Source organism: Scaptodrosophila lebanonensis, unplaced genomic scaffold, assembly GCF_003285725.1.
Source record: "Scaptodrosophila lebanonensis strain 11010-0011.00,11010-0021.00 unplaced genomic scaffold, SlebRS2 tig00000053-arrow-pilon, whole genome shotgun sequence".
Lineage (NCBI taxonomy): Eukaryota > Metazoa > Arthropoda > Insecta > Diptera > Drosophilidae > Scaptodrosophila > Scaptodrosophila lebanonensis.
Window position 1 is genome coordinate 12,252,275 of NW_022060548.1, and position 20,908 is coordinate 12,273,182.

At 38.0% G+C, this 20,908-nt stretch overlaps 2 protein-coding genes across 5 annotated transcripts in view; one reads left to right on the forward strand and one right to left on the reverse strand.

The window, feature by feature from the left end:
* The window catches only part of LOC115623648 (golgin subfamily B member 1-like), a 43,833-nt gene that overhangs the window by 15,842 nt on the left and 7,083 nt on the right, over positions 1-20,908 (reverse strand). For 3 of the 4 annotated variants that reach the window (XM_030518099.1, XM_030518098.1, XM_030518095.1), the window contains exons 2-6: positions 16,328-17,125; positions 15,929-16,154; positions 12,409-12,522; positions 10,892-11,122; positions 116-394 (exon numbers count right to left, since the gene is read on the reverse strand). In XM_030518099.1, coding sequence (XP_030373959.1) covers positions 116-394; positions 10,892-11,122; positions 12,409-12,522; positions 15,929-16,154; positions 16,328-16,950 — 1,473 coding nt within the window. In that variant the 5' untranslated portion in view covers positions 16,951-17,125. The remainder of the gene's footprint in view (positions 1-115; positions 395-10,891; positions 11,123-12,408; positions 12,523-15,928; positions 16,155-16,327; positions 17,126-20,908) is intronic. The other variant, XM_030518096.1, reaches the window with a different exon arrangement.
* LOC115623748 lies at positions 12,996-15,882 on the forward strand. The gene is made up of 2 exons (XM_030518283.1): positions 12,996-13,114; positions 14,313-15,882. The coding sequence occupies exon 2, from the start codon at positions 14,365-14,367 to the stop codon at positions 15,880-15,882; it is 1,518 nt and encodes a 505-aa protein (XP_030374143.1). The 5' UTR covers positions 12,996-13,114; positions 14,313-14,364.

Here is a 20,908-nt window from a genome sequence, read left to right on the forward strand (position 1 = left end):
CATACTTTTTGTCACAACAAATTATTTTCGGATTTACTTTTCAAAGACAACACAAATTTGTGTGCAAGTGTTTTGCATGTGTGACCGCAGCTTTAGATTCGAGGGGTTAACTCACCTTTGGCCTGTACTCCTGCGTGTCCTGTGTTTGTGTCTGTGCCGTGGCTTTGTTGAACAGGGCGCAGACGACATCCTGCGGCAGTGCTCGGCATTTTGTGGTCGTCATCCATGTGCTGACAGATCCATCAGTGGTTATCAGTTGCTCATGTCTTTTGCTCATTTCCTCCAGTGTGTTGGGCGGTTTGGACCCGTTTTGTGATTTTGTTGTACGCATTTCAAGAGATTTTTGCACATTTTTCGTATTATTGATTAGCTCAATATTCTTGAGTTGGGTTATCTGCAAGACCAGACATGAGAAAATGTTGAATACACAAACGAAACGTGTTCATTGTCAGAGGGGCCTAACAATTTAGACAATGATTTGTCACAAAGGCATTCTTTTGTGGACAGAATCGGACGCCTGCTTTTATCTTTCGCCGTGTGTTCTTCTCGGCTTCTCTCCTCTCTTCTATGAAATGGGCACAGGCCACTACCACTACCATTTTGGCCGCAAGCGAAACAAGAAACGTTCTACAATGTACAATGCTTCGCTTTTCGTCGCTTCGCTACACATAAATACTTAAATATATAGCTTATAGAGGTATGGAGGTATGAAGGTATGTGTGTGAGTCTGCGCCAACAATTTAACAGTTATGACTTTATTTCGTGCCCCACAAAATGTATATAGTTTGTGGCAAAAGCGCCTAATCACTATGAACAGATAGCCAGATAGTTCATTGACATGCCAAAGGCATTATGAAGCCTGCGAGGCATACACTGGCAGAAAAGTTAAGCACTTAAGGGCACTTAATTAAAGTCACACACAATTCGGTTGAAAAAATATTGTTAAATTGTTTCCCACATATTTTAAACTTCTTCAATGGCAATTTTCTTTTCATTTTTGCCATCAGTTTTAAAGGTAATTCGTTACCAATTTTTTATAGATTTTTTCAAAATAATTAGACCTGTACCCGCCTCCGATTTAGATGAAATGATTTGACTTTCTATCAAGCTTTAAGACTGAACAACACCATCATTATTATACTTGTAGTTATTGGATTTTGGATTCAAAAATCATTTCGATTTTGATCGGAAAGGAAAACAGACAAATCGCTTAAATTCTACATAAAGCATAATAGAAATATTTTTCTTTATTTCTGTCTTGTGTCCTTTTAGGTCGTATCGATTCTGAAGTTTCTTCCAACCATCAAGGGACTTCTTGCCTCTTCAGAGGCCACTACGGCTATGACGGACTGACTTCTTTACCTTTCCCTAGCCGATCAATTAAAGAGACTTCGCATTATCATCTTCTATGAGATTTAGGAGATAATTTATAATAAAGGGCCGGAAATTATATGATCAGGTTAAAAGATATTCGGCCATACTCTCTGAATCCTATTTGTTATAACCCCGGTCTGGCTAATACTTTTCCCCCCGTCAGTTCTAATAACGCCCCTAACTACATTATGCTGTAAGTCGCGGCACATAGCTTGTAAGAGAAATAAATTCCCATTAAGAGATGGATTCGCTTAGATATTATTGCTATTTAACAATTTGCATTATTTATTAAAAGATATTTCTAATTTTTATAAATACTTAATCGACTTTTTCTGCCACTGCATTAATTGTTTGTAGCTTAGCCTATATAGCATGTAGCTTTTAAAGCAAACTGGCCAACAAAATTGGTTGCACCAATTTATAGAGAAGGGCGCAAGTTTCTTCTGAGTGTGTGTGTGTGTGTGTGCGTAAGTGTGTGTGTGAGTGTGTGTGTGAGTGTGAGAAATTGGTTTTGCGGTGGCGTTAAAATGAGGAAAGTAATCACTGCTGCCCACCAAGCTGTGCAAGTCAATCAATGGCAGTTATGCCTGAACAGCGACTTTCAACTCCATTCGGTCGGCCAGACATAGGTAGAGGTATCATTTATATAACAAACATAATGCCCATGTTATTATGTGTATAATGCAGCATTATGCTAATTTGCAACGCTCGTTCAGTTTTTCATATTTAATTTCAATATGTCTGTACCCGAGTCGGTGTGTGTGTGTGTGTGTGTGTGTGTGTGCGTGCGTGCTGGTCAGTGAAATCATTAATCAATTGTGAAACGAGCAAGGTACACCCAAAAACGCAGTGCAATGACCAATACATACCACCAATACATACTACCAATCGTTTCATATCGTTTCACAAGCCATGAATATCAAAGTAGCGCCCCTGGAGCCCCCATTTGGGCCGCCACAAATGGAGTGGCGGGAATGGCGCTGACGCTGACGCTTATGCCGACCACATACCTTCACGTACACACACACACACACACACACACTGTGAAGCACACACACACACACACACACACTGGCACACACTTCTGACCAAACCCTCAAAGACACGCGCTGCCAAATTATCTTCCTAACAGTTATGGTAATTTCTTGAATCAATTCCAACAAAAGACCACAAGAACCCTGCCTTCTAAACGTTCCCCTCCCCTTTTTCCACTTTTTACGTAACGGTTATGCAAACTTAACGAACTTTAACGTGCCCAGAAAACTGAATACTGAATACTTTTGAGTGGCAGCCGGAGCCGGAGCCGCAGCCACAGCCGCAGCAGCAGCAGCAACTGGTTGTGATGGGGAAAAGAAGAAGACCTTTTTATGGCTATATCAAGCGTCTGTTGCATTGATTGGCAGTGCGTTAAATGAATTGCACGAAGAGACGTCCGTCATGGCTCGTTGGCGGGCACAGTGGCTACAAAACATGCGGCAGATGTGGCAGGCAAACATTTGAAAGTGACTCAAATATTCAACAGAATTTTCCTTAATTGGAGAAGATAGCATTTAAAAATAATAAAATCTTACGATATGTGTCAGCAAAGAAATGGAATTTTATTTAGTTATAGAAATCATCGACATTTTTAATATACTGTTCAACCTCTATTGATAAATTGATCGTTCACGAACTTTTTAATGCTATTAATATTCTCTATTTACTATTCTCAAGATAATGGAGATGCTCCATATAGCCTTGTTGAGATACAATCAGATATAATAATATCTGAAGACAAATAGTAAACAGAATAATGGAGGAAATACGGAATCGAACGTTCCTAGTTAAAGTTCCTAGAAATTTAAAATTGGAGAGACATTTTAAAGCCAAACGTTTCTCAAATCCATTTACTCGAAATACAATCAAAAGCTAAAGAGAAAAGTCATGCTACCTTAAACGAATTTTTAAATGTGTAGTAGATAAGATTAAGATACAGGTACATTAAATACTAGCTGTCCCACCTCAAATAGATATCGAAAGTTGAAATACAACTGACTTGCAACATTCAACAAAAAATGTCCTAATACAAAATAATGTTGATTTATTTTCCGTGTAATTTCCATTTAAGGTTTTATAATTTATAAAAAACATTGTCCCTATTTTTCTACTTGTTTTTTCTGATAATAATTTCAGTGTATTTTAACATACGTTGTTTGTTTATTTATTTTCGCGATTTTTTTAAGTGATTAATATTTCATAGTTTTTATAGCAATAATTATCTTCGGATTCATTCTTTTAACTAATTCGCATTCTACAGAGCTGAGCTCTTATATTTGCAATAAAATAAAATCTGTTCATAAAGTTTCCCCGCATAATTCTCATTTCGATTTCTTCGCATAGTTTATTTTTTATATTTGAACTCTTCTTTTAAACGATTCGTAAGTTATGTTTCTTCTACAAAAAACTGTTTAAACGCTATGCATATTTTATGCTCTTCTAAGCTGCCTTTTCTCCCATTTCTTTTCGTAAATGGGTTCACATTTTATTATTCAATATTTATAAACATCAGTTAAAAATTGCATTTGAATTAGTTTTAGTTATTTTCAATATAATTAACTATAATAATAATTCAATATGCTTAAGCTTTTGTGAAGTACGTTGTGGGCACATTTTTGAAAGAAAAGAAAGGGTAACGGTACGCATGCGTGACGAAACGATTGGAAATGGTAACTGCCCCAATTGTGAATGCACATTTAATTTGAATCGTTTGAATCGTTTGAGTCACTGTGCGAGGTGTCTGCAATGTTAACGGCGTCAACGATGCTGGCAGCAAAATTTCAAACATCTTTTTTGACGTGATGTTGTCGCTGCTATTGGTGTAGTTGTTGTTGTTGTCGCTGTTGGCGGCGATTGTGTGTAAATCTGTCGACAACTTGTTTGTGTTTGCATGTTGCATGCACAAACGAACACGCTCTTTAGCTGCCTCTCCCTTCCCCATCACTCCATCACTCCAGCACTCTCTCACGCGCTGACTTGCGCTCTCTTTGTGAAATGGTTTTCCTTTCGGTAACAGACAGGTTTCACTCGATCGATTGCTGGAGCGCTGCGCTGCGCTGCGCTGCACTGCACTGCACTGCACTGCACTGCACCGGCTGCTGTGTTTTTAAGGCAGCGTTCCGGGTTCGAGTCGCGCGCCATCCGTGAAAATATTACGTATACGTATTGTCGTTGGGTGCAGTGCCCATCGAAAAGGCAGCAGCAACAGCAACAACAACAACAACATCACAACCAGAGTCGAATATTTGCATTTGGCATTGTAATACAGGTTTATTTATTTTCACATTGCATCCAAAACCAAAACCCAAACCCAGTCAGCCAGCTAGCCAGCGCTTTGATCTTGCAAAAGCGAAAGTTTCTTTACAATGCTAATGAGTTTTATTGTAAAAATCGAAGCCAGCCGGCACTCAATGGGCCACTGGGTGGGCCCAGCAAAATCCTCAAAGAAAACCCAACCAGCCATGCATAACTAAACAAATATAAATATCGTTTGTCACACTAATGAGGCAACTTGAAGCGCTCACTGTTGGCATTTGGACTTATAATTTATAATAATTCAGTTTAGTTTAAAGCTTAAACAGTTCTTTGGCATCAGTTACCTTCAGTTCGCGGCACTCGTAGAAGTAATCCATTATCAAGGCATCGATGTTGTCGAGATTTCATTTCATAATAATTAACATCAATTTTCAGCCGGAGCAGTTTTCACTCAGCACTTAACATATTTATAGCCGCGTATTGCAAACTCATGCATTTGCATAGTTTTTTGTTGTTGTTGTTGTTGTTGTTCATTTAGTCAATTTAACACACCCCGCTTTTTTTCCTCGTCTTCTATTCATGTATGTATGTTGCTCCAATCACTTTGCATTTTAGAAATGAAGTTTCAGCTTCATCATCAACATGATCATTAGTCTGTCTGGGTGTCTGTCTTTAACGCTTTTACTGTCGTTTGTCTATGACGAAGATGTCTAAATTTTTGCGGACGCCAAAAACAAAAACGAAAACTAAAAGACAACAATAAATAAAAATAAAAACGACGTATATATTTAAAATACGTTAACATTTTTAAAGCTTTTCACTGACCCCAATTGGTGTGTAGGCACACGCACCTCCCCACATATCCAAACACACACACTTTCCACACATATTTTTTTCCTATATGTAAGCCCGTTGTTGTTGTTGTTAGATGAGCCTGCAGTTGATGTTGTGTTTGTTGTTGGCTTGATATGAAGCTGCAATTTTCGCTATGCAAATTGTTGACAAGTTAAACGTCTTGTTTGGGTCAGCTGGCCAAGTAAGTCAAGCATTGGAAACTCGCAAGATAGCCACGTTTCGCGCTTAACACTCAACCACTTTGTAGCCACAACATAGAGCCACGTTTTGGCGAAATCTCTATGATAAGCGTCTAAACCATGCATGTAAGTTCGACTAAACAATTTGTGTAGACAGCACCCAAAGATAATTGCTGTGAAAGAATTCCCAAAGATACTTCAATTCAACTGATTTGCTCACCACTTTTTCTAAAGCAACCTAAAGAGCATTCCATCTGTATTAGTCTTTGTCTTTTACTATTTAAATCAATTAAAGGGGAAGAGGGAAAAGAAGGAAAAGAAGCTAGGTTTAGAGACTAAAATAATAATAGTAATAGTCAATTAAGGAAGTTAATTCCTCTACTATTTATTTAATATTTTTTTCGAAAACAAAATATTTATTTACTTAAACAGTATTTTATTTCTATTACTTTTGTATTGCACTTTCATTCATAAGAATTGTTATTTATTGCTATTTTGACTCAAGTTTCCATTTCTTAATAAGAGTAATTTGATTTTGAAAAATGAGATGGAGGCTTAGTCTGAGGAAAGGTGGAAGTACCTACTGTTTGGACTGATTGGAGAATCATCAGCAAAATAATAACCACATTTATAGAAGATGTTGGCGTTACTACTTTGGACTGGCTACCTCAAATTATGGACCTAAAACCGTGCGGGTAGGTACTATTTCCAAGGCTAGTTTTTTTTGGAACAAGACTCTGGTCCAAAACGTGTTCAGAATGTAATTGAAACCAGGGGGAGTAGAAGCTTTAGTTGAGGAAAGGGCCAAGTATCTACTGATTAATAATGATTAAACAATATGTAATATGCATATACTGGGAAAACATTTGCGAATTTGAGAGATAATTGCATATATATTTTCTTTATTTATAGTACAATTAAAGCTTTGAAACAAAAAAGGCCAAATAAGTGTGAATTTCCTTTTTTTACCATTTCTAAATTTGAAACTGAATTCAAAATGATAAATTATTAAAAAGAAGAAAATATAATAATTCAGAAACCGCTAGCATTAAGTTTTTTCCCACACTTAATTTGTAATGCTAACTTTATATTTATGCATTAACGTAATATTTGCATTAAAATTTCCACTGAAAGCTGAACTCTTTCAGTCTAATGGCATCAATTAACTTGATTGCAATTAGTTCCCACACTAATTAACCAATTTATAAGCGAACTTTCAGATACTCGTATATAACTGTATCAAAGTTTTAGAGGAAAAACCCCATCACTTGCGCATAATTGTTGCAAACTTTTTAAAGACCGTTTAAGAATTCGACTTCCGCGCTTCAACGTTGTACGAGTACGATTATGTGCGTGTGTTTGTGTGTATATATCAAAAGCGACTGCTGGCAGTCTAAATATTGGTATCAGACTATATCATCCAATGATGCCGAAGCTATGCGAAACAACTGGTTCGACAGCAGAGTGTGCTTTTGCCATTCAATGCTGGCATGCAAATCGCGTATCTCGCGTATCTCGCATCTTGTATCTTGTATCTCTGCGTACAATATTTTCATGCCTCGCAGAGCACACAACACATTCTAATGCAACAACAACAACGACAATAACAACAGCAGCTACAGCATTCCCGGTTGGGTAGCATAATTTAGTTGAAATCAATAAACCAATTACAGTGCCTCATATGGTGGCAACTTAATGAACTGTAAAATCGAATTCAATCACTGGAACGAACGGCCACAAACAACAACAACAACAACAACAACAGTGCTGAACAATTAATTTCAATGTTTGCTAATCATAACAACAAATCCGTGCAAATTTGGAGAAAATTATATGCATTCATGTGTCCAGCAAACAAAAAACAACACAAAATGGAAGTCAAACAAAAAAGTTCAACTTTTTTTTGGTATTACAAAAGAAAAGAGAAAGATCAACTGTAAATGCGTGAGTTGCCATTGTTGTTGTTGTTGCTGTTGGTGTTGGTGTTGTCGATTTCAAAGCAGCAACAACAATCGCACACCGAGTGATTGGGGACAACGACAGCACAAGTATGTACATACAAGTATGTGTGGGTTACAATGCACTTGTGTTATACTCGTACTCCGTATGTAAGTTTGTATTACTTTTTACTATTTGCGGCATTTGAAGAGAGGCAGAAAAAAATGAATGCTAGCTACAACAAATTTCACCTAATTATGCACAATGCCAACAACAATAACACCAACAATAATAACAATAATAATAAAAACACTCGTTGAACTCTTTACATTCAAACACATTTCTCATTTCGTTTCATTACAATTTTTTGGATTATTTTTAGCCCACAAAAAATCTTCAGTACACTTGACACAGCAACAACAACGACTGCGACTGCCACACGACGGCGAAAACGAGACTTCGACTTCAACTTCAACAATTTCGACGCACTCTGAACGTGCCATGCGCACCTGCGACGCCTGCGAACTCAAAACTGAACTGAACTGAGCTGAACTGACTTGGCTTAATTCGCCCGGTCGGTTGCTCGTTCGGCCCCCATTCATGCGAGTTAACAGCAACAGCAACGGCAACGGCAGCAGCGACCGCGACTGCGACAGCGACGCGACGTCGCGTCTGCGCTCTTCACTCTCGTCCAAACTCAGAGAAAGTGAGTGTGAGTGCGAGTGCATGTGTGGAACAAGAAGAGTGTGAGGCTAGATATGGCAGCGAGCCGGCATTCGCGCCACTACACGCTGCGGCCACGCCATGCACTTGTAAGAAGAACCAAAGAACACGTTCATGGAGTTTGTATTTGGAAGCCAGCAACTGCAGATATGTTTAAAAATTTAACATCAATTCTGAAAAATTACCAATTTCATGATGAAAAAGTTAATAGAAAATGAAAATTTAGTTAAGATTCTACTAAATTCATTTTTGTTTAAAGAGAAATGGAAAATACTAGCTGGTATTGTCATATCCATCATATTGTCAATATTCAAATTGAGTTTTTTAAAATAATTTGTTTCCAGTAAACAATAAATGTGTCTTATTCTAAGCTTTAAAAACATCATCTGTCCTAGCAATCATTCCAATCAGCATACAATTCTCGACAATATTACATCCTTTTCTATTGGACAATTAAAAAAAAATACTTTTTTAAAAGTGCTATTCGAAATTTCATTTCGTTTTAGGATATTTGTAGATGTGGAACATAAGGCACGAGCGCGTAAGTGTAGACAGGAAGAAAAACACGACCCATACCCATCTCTATTGTGAGAGTGTGTGTGAAAACCGGCTTGCGGCTGAGAGTGTTTGTTTTTCCCCCCCACATGCCGCGCTCTCGCTCTCTTGTCGGCAGATTGACTTGCAACACTTGCGTTGCAGTTGCAGCACCATTGTTGTTTTTTCCGCTGCCTTTTTTTGTATTTTTTATTTATCGCCAGCCGCTTTTGCTGCATTCAATATGCCGTTTATACTTGGCTAGCTCACATTTCAAGCGTCTATCTGGCAGGTTTTTGTTTTGTTTCTTTTTTATCGCCATCGTTGCAGAGATTGTTGTCTGCAACAACACAACGGCAATCGTTCGCATTGTCGCACGTTGGCTGTGCCGCAAATATGCCGACGATTGTTGCCATCGTCGCCGCACTTAATCATAACTTTAACCAAATTATATCATAGATCAAGCCAGAGGTGTGTGCCCCACACTCCACACCACCCCAGACATTTACCACACACGCACACGCACACACACACACACTGCCACACAACATACATACATGTGTATGTGACAATGTTAACTTTTTATGGTCGCAGCAGCAAGTTTTTTACTTTTCTACCTGTCGTCGGTGCAAGTTCAAGTGCTGGCAACCCCACCAGCACACACAATGCACAATCCATTCCATTATCCTATGCTGCCTGCCTCCCTCACACTCACACACATACACACACACTTGCTCATACAGCTAGTGATGACAATTATGAGCGTCGTAAAAAGCCAGATTAGCAATTAAAAACAATCTAGAAAGGGCTCAACAAATTGTAATTCAAAGAGCATAAAAGCAGATTAATCATTGTTAATAATCCCAAAAAGAGGTTTCCCTTAAATTTGGAGCAATTCAAATTGATATAAACTGGAGTAGTCCACATAATTTTGTGAGGACAAAACGACCATTAACTGTTAACGTTTTAGTATTGTATTGTGAGATCTTTGTTTAGTTGCATTAAATAATTTGTTTGACAACATCGCAAATAGCTGACGACAAAAATGGTGACAAATTGAAATCCACTCCAGAAATACCTCGAACTTCATAGAATAGAGTCCAACTTCGTAACCTCATTCGATTTATAGTTCAAGCGAATTCATTCATTACTTATTCTACGACTTTAAAATATTGCTTCGTTTTTCTGTACAACGTGATGGAAATTGAAACCAATGTCTTTCACACAATACTTTTGTTGAACACATACAACAATAACTGCTAAATGTGATAATTTTCGGATCTACAATATTTTCTTTCGCAACTCCCCATTCAAAGTTTAAAAAAACAGTTAAGTAAATGACACGATAACAACCAAATACTGCAGACAAAAAAAAAGCATTTGAGTCGGATCGAAGTTAATATTAATTCATTAAATGAGCACTTGACTTTACCAAGACCAGAATGGAAAGCTCAGATCTGTTTATACTAAGATCTTTCCCGCAGCCAGCATTCCAGCAGACCCAGCACTCTCTGGCAATAAAATTAAATGTCAAGCTGACAAGACATTCTAAATACCAAGGCCTTTTTGTTGCTGTTCGGTTAAACAAATAGTTTAACTTTTAATAACGCTTGAATTCCCGCCATTACCAATGTTGCTCTAACTCTACAGCATTCCAAAACCCGCAGAATTAGCTAAAAAAATGGGCTCTTAATTCTAACATCATTAGTAACTGTTTAATTTCGAATAATGCTATAATTCCCGACAGTCTCAATTTTATATGTTTTCAGCTTTTAGACACATCAGAACTAGCGGGAAATAAGCCGAGTTGGCAGTACTGTTTAAAGCTATGGCTGTATACGACTCTTAATTCTAAGATCATTAGTAACAGTTTAATTTCGAATAATGCTATAATTCCCGACAGTCTCATTTTATATGTTTTCAGCTTTCAGACACATCAGAACTAGCGGGAAATAGGCCGAGTTGGCAGCACTGTTTAAAGCTATGGCTGTACTCACCTCACTTGTAACTTGAGCCTGGCTTGTATCTGTTTCGTTTTTGGTTTTGATTGCATTCGTGGGTTTCTTTGGCTTTTCGTTCGTTTTTGTTTTCGTCGTTGATATTTTAGTTTGTTTTTCTTGTTGTTGCTGGTGTTGTAGTTGCTCACTCTGCTTCTTGCTGTTGTGCAACACTTGCAGGTCCTTCTTAAGTTGTCCTATATTACGTTCTTTGGTCTTGATTTCCTCTAGCTGCAAAAAAAATAACACAAAGCAGAAAACGACTCATTTAAGCAAGTCAAGAGGCCAAATAGTTGTTTCTTTGAATCTTAAATATCTACTTAAAGATACACCTTTACACCTTTTTGCGGAAGTCGGCGCGTTAATGTAATTACACTTTTACGATGTCCATGTTAATTTAAGCCATTCCATTTTTCAATTACGTCATAAAGCCCATATTATCACAACTAACGAGCTGCGAGCAGTGAATGAAGGCATTATGAGAAATTTTTGTACTGTTCGAGTAAGTCGTCGTCATTACAGGAAATCTCAGATATTTCTACAAACTCCAAATCAAATGAATTCGAACTGTCTTCGTTCGTTTTTAATCTTTTGGCCAAACCTCATTAACTTATTTCGAAAATTGCAAACCTTTGCAGTGTTTATCTAAGCTGGCATTTTTATATATGTATTTATTTTAATTTTAGGAGAGAAATAACTAAGCATAAAGATAGTTAATATTGAAACTTAATTGAACAAAAATTATAGCCCATTTTTAAATATATTATGCTCAATTATGTGGCAGCTTTAAAACCTTTTAAACATAGTTTCTCTGTGCTTTTTCTCCTAACATGCTCCGTAGCAAAATTTTAACTAATTTTCAGTTCAGAAGCTTCTACGTTACAGAGTAAACGTAAATATAATTAATGTCTCTTTCTTTCTATCTGAAATCATCTTAGTTTAAAATAAATAATTTTTTAATATTAATTAAATTTCTCTAATCATTTGCGTCTTGATCCCAACTAACAATCAATCATGTTATTTGCTTTATTTTATATTTTTGTTTTCGAATTATTAATAAAGACCCTTAATAAATTATGCTCGAATATAAATTTTGAAATATTAAACGTCCTTTTAATAGAAGTATAATTAATCAAGTTTTTGTACATAAATAAGTATATCTATATATATCTCTATTAAACATAGCTCAGGAAGACAAAGATGTTAGCTTCTGGGGATCCATAAAAAAATGAAAATCAGTCAATACCTTTAAAAATAATTAACAAAATGAAATAGATAATAGATTTCAAGAGCAATGTTTGAACAGATTCCACTCGAAAAATTTAGAACTATTCTGAGAAGTAATTTAATTTAAAGCCAAAGACCATCATTTGACAAACTCCGAAACTTTTGTTTGTTGCGCAGTGTTACGCACAAATTGCATATTTTTTAATAGTTTTGTTGTTGTAACAGTTTTTAAAAAGTAAACCGCTTGCCACTCTAAGCTGCTGTTGCAGTCCCAGATCTCGGAAACTTACCAAACGTGTTATTTCAATTTTGGCCGATTTCTGTATTTGAGTCAATCGGATTTCATATGCATTTTTTAATGTACGCATATCGGCGGCCTTGCGTCTATCAGCCTCGCCATTTATCTGCAATAGATCGTAAAGGGGGGCATTGTGTCAGGGGGGCACATGAGACGGCTGACAAATAGCAAGAACAACAAGAGCAACAAAAACAACGGCCAACAGGCCAACACGAAGCGATGGAATGTTAGTTGCACTTTGTAAGAAAAAAGAAAACAGAAAAAAAACGCATACATTTCCATTAACTAAACGAGTCACACATGGTATGATGTTGTTTGCCGAATGTCCTTTCAGCGCCTTGTCATTCGGAAATGGCAAACAGTGCGCATTAATGGAATTAGCTTTCGGTGTTTATTTTTTTGCAAAGCTATAAAAACAAAGGCGTAGCGACAGTTCCGGAACAGTCAACACATCCCAGTCCAAGCAGAATGTTTGCATATCGCATAATTCTGCTATTGGTTACATCAGTTCTAACTATTTCTGGGGCTGATGCCAACACTAAGATCCCATTGGAGAGCCACCTGGAATCCGGGTTGGTGTTGCAAGTAAGCAGCTTGCTGTGCCAGGCAAGCATTAAGGAGCTCATTGTGTACTTCGAGAACGAAACCTCCAGGCACCAGACAAGGGAAATACTGCAGCAAGTGACACAATGCGGCATGTCCTACATATCATTAAGGTACTAAAAATATCCTTTCTGAATAGAAAATTCCAAAAACACTAACTTCCTATTACACACTTGATAATAAGCTAAAAATCAAATTAAAGAATTGCAAGGATTTCTTTTATGTTTGACGCATGTGTTGATTGAATTCGTCCTGAAATCCTGTACTCGAAAGGTGAAAAACCTGCTTTGAATTGAACGAAAGTATTCAAAGCTATTTAGTATGTTCCCGACTCAAAGCCCGTCTTAAAAACTGTATTTTCGTACCTTTTAAAAATCTGTGACATATTTTCCCGTGAATAATTCAAGAAATCTACTAAAGATGAGGGACGAAGAGTTCGCAAACTAGCCCTAGTCTTAGCTTTAAAGCCATTTAAAGCAGATCGATACTGTTCGGTTATGGATAAGCTTCTAAAAAATCACATCTTCTATAGAACATTTAGTATAGAACAGAAAAATAACAAATCTACAAAGATCCTAATACAAATTTTCTAAGTTTGGGGCGTTCATATGAATGAGAAAGTCATATACACCTTATTCTGTTTTTACACGATTCTGATATAACACGGTTTGAAAATTAAGAATTGCATATATATTTCTTTAGAGATAAGGAACCAATCACCTCTTTTTGCATATGATTTTTTACACGGTTGTTTCTGGAACCAATCTACCGTTTTAAAACAGAATTAGGTGTATCTATATGCGTCATCTATATCTATGCGTCTCCGATACTTGCACCTTATATTTTCTAAATTATAAGTAGTATAACGATTTGTTTATTATTTCATATCCTTTCTTATTTCCCCTAACCTCTTCTTCTAATTGTTACAGTCACTCGTTTTAGATGTGTATCATAATATTAACACTAATATTTTGGTAATTTCTGGTTATACGATTTGTGAAACTGTATAACCTCTCACTAAAACATGTAATTTTTATCTAAATGAACTTTCTTCGTTATTCTAAAGTCTTCTTCTGTGTCGATTCCGAATTCTTTCATTTAAACAAATCGACAGGAAAAAAATTAATTCTCACACATTATTTCCACACTTAATAGCTAGGAAATCTCTGGAAACCCAACTAAGCTTTGTTGTATTACTTCATTGAACGTATTTGAAGAAAATAATTCTATAAACACCTTAAATTGAAGAACGCGCACCTTAAATGTTTCTTTCTCCACCTCTCTACCTTCTAGAAATCGAAACCGCTCGGGTCCGCTGGAAGCAATCAAGGACGACGGCGTTCTGATGTATATGCTGATGATTCAGAACGATATATTACAGCCGTTGGCGTTATCTTTGTTTCGCAAGAAATCGGCAGCGAAACATCTGTCGCACGTCTTTCTGTTGATCCGTAACTCGGAGAATGTGTCGGACGCCTGGCTGCGGTCCACTTTCAAGCAATTCTGGCAGATCTGGTTGCTCAACATTGTGATTATATATTGGCGGGCAGAGCGTCTGCAAATCTATCGCTATAATCCCTTCAATGACAATTACCTGATCGAGGTGCGTTACGGAGCGGAGTTGCCGAAATTGCGAACACTTTTCCCCACCGTCATTCCCAATATGCAGCGGAAGCCGCTGCGGATGTGCATTTATTCGGACGAGGTGCGCTCCATTTATGGGTCAAGGGGTCAGATTTATGGCACAGATGGCCTGATGTCGGAGTATATAGCGGAGCGTTTGAATGCGACGCGCATGGTGAGTCGCGTGCAGCTGGATGGGCAGCACAATCTGAGTGCCGACATCTGTTTTATGGAAATAGCCAAGGAGTACGACGATGTGGCGATGAACATACGATTCCTCTCCCCGGAGTCGTTTGGCAAGCATGTGGAGTTCACGGTCGCCCACAATCGCGATGATTTGTGTGTGATTGTGCCGAAGGCGGATACGGCGCCGACTTTCTGGAACATGTTCCGTTCGTTTGGGTGTCTGGTTTGGCTGTCGTTGCTGGCCAGCCTTCTGCTGGCTAACATCTTCTGCTATTGGACCCATCACGGGCATGGCATTGGCGTGGGTCTACACATATTTGGCTGCATGCTCGGCCATGCTCTGCCGCTCTCGAGCGTTCCATGTCGCTCCTCGATGCGTCTCTTCTTGGTCTTCTGGCTCTACTTCAGCATGCTCATCTGCACGGCCTTCAAGGGCAATCTGACCAGCATGCTGGTCTCCCACAAGAATCTGCCGGACATCAACGATCTGCCCACCTTGGCCCAATCGGAGTATCGTTTGCTCACCCGGCCCCGTCATCTGAAGCACATTGAACGTTTTCTGCTGCGCGACCACCAACTGGAGGGCAGAGTCCGGCAGCTGATGCTACCCGTGCCGGATATGGTGCTGCTCAGGACTCTGCGGCGAAACGATCTCTCCTATGCCTATCTGGAAAAATATCACATCGCCAAGTTTCGTGTGCAGGAAAGAAGACACACGGAACGAGGCCGGCCCCTCTTCCACCTCATGGAGAACTGCCTGGTGCCCTTCCATGCTGTCTACATCGTGCCCTATGGCTCCCCCTATCTGGGCTATCTGAACAGACTAATACGCAGTGCCCACGAGTTTGGCTTCGAGCGCTACTGGGATCGCATTATGAATTCGATTTTCCTCAATGCTGGCGCCAAGGTCGTCCATAGACGCCGTCGCCAAAACACTGACGACAGTCCTGTGGTCCTCAAAATCGAGCATCTGCATGCCGTATTCTGTTTGTGGGCGGTGGGCGAGGCACTAGCGCTGCTAGTATTTCTATGGGAACGACTCAAACGCAACTAGACGATCACAAGACATGCTGGCAACTCAAGCCTTCATGCACACCTACCTGGCATTTCTCCTCTTTGGTTCTATTCGCTTCCTTTAGCGCGGCAATCTCGTTTGTCAGTCTTTGAATTTCATAGTTAATGAGGCCATCGGCCGATATACTCGTGCTTGTGCTCAACTCTCCGTTGGCCAAGTCTTGGGCCTTCTTCTGTGGTGTGGGCGGATTGCTTTTCTGAAGTTTCTTCACCTCGGCTCTCCATTTGCGACCATCGGCATCGTTTTGCGCCCTAAAATAAAATATAATTATGAAATTGTATTTGACTTTATAAAAATATCTATTATGTGATTACAAGAAATATCTTTCTGAAAAAATAGAGGTAGAGTTGCATTTACTTTCCTATCCTCCGCTTAGTCTTGGATAAATAAGTAGAAGTACGGGTAAGTATAAATTTTTGCTCACCTCAGTGCCCTTACGGCGCTTCGTTCGGTTATTAGACTGGACTTTAGTTCGTTGATTTCCAGTCGTAGCTGCTCGGTGAGGGCGTTTAGCTTCTGGATGGTGTCCAGACTTTCCTGCATTTTGCGCTTGAAGCGCTGCGGTGTGGTATTCGATACATTGGTTGTGATAACGCCGCCTACGAGGACCGGGCGTTCCACTTTCTTGGTGGGGGAGGCTTGTTTGTTTGCGGGCACCTTTGTCGCAGCGCTATTATAATTGTGGGCCGAATGCTCAAATGTGTTTGTATCTCTGGGGCGCAACTTGCCGCGACAATTCAATTGGATGCCCTCGATGCGTGTGCGTTTCTCCTGATTAACCGTATCCCCCACTGAGGTCAATGAAGCGCTTAGCTTCTTCTTGCGTTTCAATTTGTTCTTGCCCAAGACAATTGTCTCCCAATCTTCCTTATGGCGCCCAACGGGGGGCACATTCTCGTGCCTATTGTTCGCCTGGAAGCTCTGTTTACTGTTGGGCCCTCTTTCCGGCGCCAACTTTCGCACTGCGCCATTATGAGGCGTCAATATGTGTGCGGAATTCTCTTCTAATCCTTTGCTAGAGGTCGTTTCAATGGTATTTTCAGCCATTTTTTAGGGGTTTTTCGTTAATGGTTTTTATATGAAAATATGCCGCTATCGTTTCAAAATTCTATGCATATGTATTGTGATGTATTATGGTCCGACCTTAACGAAAGTCTCACAACATTCTAAATGGTCAGGCGACAGCTCAAGTTTGCATCTCTGAATTCAATTCAGGGGTTAGCTGTAATGAAATGTAGAGAAAGGAAGGGTATTATTTTTGTGGAAGCAGAAACCGCACTTAGCAATTATATAAATAGTGGACATTGTATTCTCCCCCTTGACTTTGCTTACAGTTTTTGTTGACTCTGTTTAGCAAACTGATAACGAAATTAGATTCTTAACAGATTACTCAACATGTTGAATGCAAAGAAAACGGCGAATTCTTTTAGAAACTTTTAAATTTTCAAAGCTAAGTGGGAGAGAACTCTATGAAATTTGGTTGGCCTGAGTATCACTGATATGCCATCCTAAAACTATTGCAGTTTACATTTCTTTTTAGAATACTTTGAGTAAAGTCGTTCTTTATAGAGTTGCATTTTCTAACCCGTATTTTGCGAAATTTTGAACATATTTTGTTACAATTGCAGTAATGGTCAGACTAGCAGATAATTTGTACTAAAATTGGTCGAATTGCTGGAGCATGATTAAAATTAAATGTTCAATCAGCATTAGCATTAATTTTATATAAAAGATGGTTAAGTAGTTTCGAAATAATATTTTAACTTGAGTGTAAGGTTATGACAGGCAAATTCTGCAAAGCTTTCATCAATTTCATATTCCATCGATCAAAAGTAATATTATAGTACTACCTTATAACTGTTCTAATGGTCGACCAGAAACATGAATAATTTTCCACATCAGCAGATATCTTAGAAATTATCAACGAGCTCTGATATAATTATAATTATGTTTAGACAGGCAAATAATTTGTACACAAATTTACTCGAGCTTGGAATTTGATATTTTTTTGGAATGAAGACCAATTAGCACAAATCTATAGTTTTCCCAAAAAATGAGTTTGAAGCGTACTTTTTAAATTGAAAGAAATTTTGTGCGAATTGTTTGCCTATCCAATAATAACTTAAAAGAGACTATTCAAAAAATTTTTAATCACTTATCCGAAAGCCTAGCTTTACTGTGTGTGTGTTTCTTTATTGAATTTAAGAGCCTAGCTTAGGATTAACCGAACACTGACTGTTTTGGAATGAAAAATCAATGAAATTTTCAACTGGGAAACAAAGCGAATATTATCCTGATATACCAGACAAGGTATCAGGGAGAGTCTCACGTGGAGACTCCCCCCCTCATAATAATATAATAATAACTATAAATACATATTCGAAATATTTTATATTTGAAAGGGGGGACCAGCCGAGTGTTTCTCTCTTTCTTGGCCGCACATTTTTCGTTTTCGCCAACCAATTAGGAATGGGAATTATGTAATGGAGACATTATTATTATTTTTTTTTTTTGCACATTTTAAGGTAGGGCGATAAAGTTCTGAACGGCTGTCTTTCACGGTAAACATGCAAAATTCTGCACCCTACCATAAGACACAATGCCCCAACAGCTTGTTTAGCATTCGTTTTGTCCGACTTCTACCCATCGGGCTGCTTGCACTTCTATGGCTGCTGTTTATAGTCGTTAGTCGCTAGTCGTTAACTTCTGAGCTATTTTGCCACACCAATCAACAAGTGTAACACAGAAGGCAAGAAATAGTTCGCCTTCTATTGATTTTGCTGCCACAGAGCTTTTCCACCGCCCCACACCCAAATGCAATTTAACATACAAAGTTTCTTTCTAGTTTTTTTTGGTGTTTGGTATCTAGTATATGGACTAGTCGGAGGGGTAAGTGCGTTCATACTAAATACAAATTACATTTCATTGTTGGTTGCCACATGACGTCATGTGGCGCGCCTTTTCATGCATATAGAAGAGGAAGGAGGGGTGGGGGGTGATGTGCGTGCCACACACGCTATAACATATGTAACAAATTCTGTATCATGTGGGGCCTATCAGCAACTAGAGCAAAATTCTTTGCATTAAAGAGCTCTATATATATTCATATATATGTTTACGTACAATTTGAACAATGTATACAATGTGCTTGCATCCGCTTTAACAAGCACACAAAGGCTATATATATATATTAATCCACATATAGGCGCTGATGTCTAGCCGGAGCACTCATCAAGAGTTCAATAATAAGTAGCCGAGAATACTATATAGGTACTACACTACAGTATAGATGCGCTTTAGAGACCCTTTTCGAAACTCTCTTAAAAATTGCAGCCTCACATAAAAGCACATTTAATCGCAAAGCTTCGCAAATTTCCAATAAAACCGAACCATTGTGGTTGTAAACGTGTTTCCATCTAAGGCCGCCAAAATATGGCAATATTTAAAATCGCAGAGTGAAGCAAAAGTATGACAAATTAAGCAGATTACTCAGCTCCTATGCTCTCTGACTAATAGCAGGCAATGCTGTATATCAATATTAGCATTATACAAGTATATAATCCGAATGGCAATATGAATCAATAAAGAGCATTTTATTTTGAAAACTAAATAGCCATTTCGGTTATGTAAAATGTGATGGAAGATGAAACGACTCTGTCGTACCTAGAATTAAAAAAATTAGCTTCAGAATGAATACAAAAAAAAAAAATTTGTATGAATATTAAAGCTATACAAGTCTATAAATCAGTTTGATATCAAAGATGAAAAAAAATTTTAAAAATAAATATCAAAGTAAATACTTTATATGTACATTAACAAATTTATGAATAAACTTGATAAGGAATAATATAACTATACAAATCGAATATCAAAATATAATATAATACATGAACATAAAAAAACAATTTAAGAACAACATAAAGCGAATATGATAATCAGTTTCAAAATAAACAATAAAGAAGTGTGATATAAAAATATACAATTATATAGGAACATAAAAAATGTCAATTTAAGAATCAACATAAAAATTAATAAATAAATAAATGAATAAATAAATCTTAAAATAAACCATCAAATCGGTTCGATATCAAAGATGAAAATGTTTTCGAAAATAAATATCAAAATGAATACAAAAATCAATTTTAAAAATAAATATCAAAATAAATGAAAAATGCCTTTAAATTAATATTGAAGGTAATAAGAAATAAATAAGAAATTTTGTATAAGAACAATTATTGAAAATAAATGCAAAAATATGTGTATAATCATAAGCTTTTTTATGATTCCAAATATGCGAAATTATGTTGGCGAAATAATTGCAAAATAAGCGAAACGAAATTGTTCAATTTAAAAGATGTGCACAAATGTTTATTTTGCATAGGTAGCGATCGCCGAGATTTACAAAGTTTATGCTGGTAGACGGAAAGCTAAGCTTCTCCGTACCAGATGCGATAACGAAAAACGAACTTGACTTGCAGAGTTAGCGACAATAACTAGTACATATGTGGCGGCTGCGCAGCAGCCTATGCAAATTTATGGCAACAAAAGGAAACGTTAAGTGCTCGGCTTGCTATGCAAAGCAAGCGACAAGAAAACGAGCACTTTGCATTGAGTTATTTACGTTACTTATTAACTATGATGTGCTGCTGGTTTTGGCTGTTTTTGGCCGGATGACCAAACATACTCCCCCTGTTGAAGAACCAGGGTCTTCAACAACATCTTGTTTCGGCAGCGGGCATAATTTGCGAACGGCTCGCCGAATGGTTCCAGTGGAAGTCCTCAATTCTGCAACTCTCGACACGCCATCTGCGCCGCTGATGAGGCTGACCACCCTTGCTAATGGCCATTTGAGGGGCGGCAAATTCTCGTCCTTGACCAGAACGACATCATCAATGGAGAGTCCAGGCTGCGACACTCGCCATTTTGAGCGCTGTTGAAGAAGCGTCAAGTATTCTTCACGCCAGCGAGCCCAAAATATCTGCTGGTAGTACGTCACGCGCTGCCA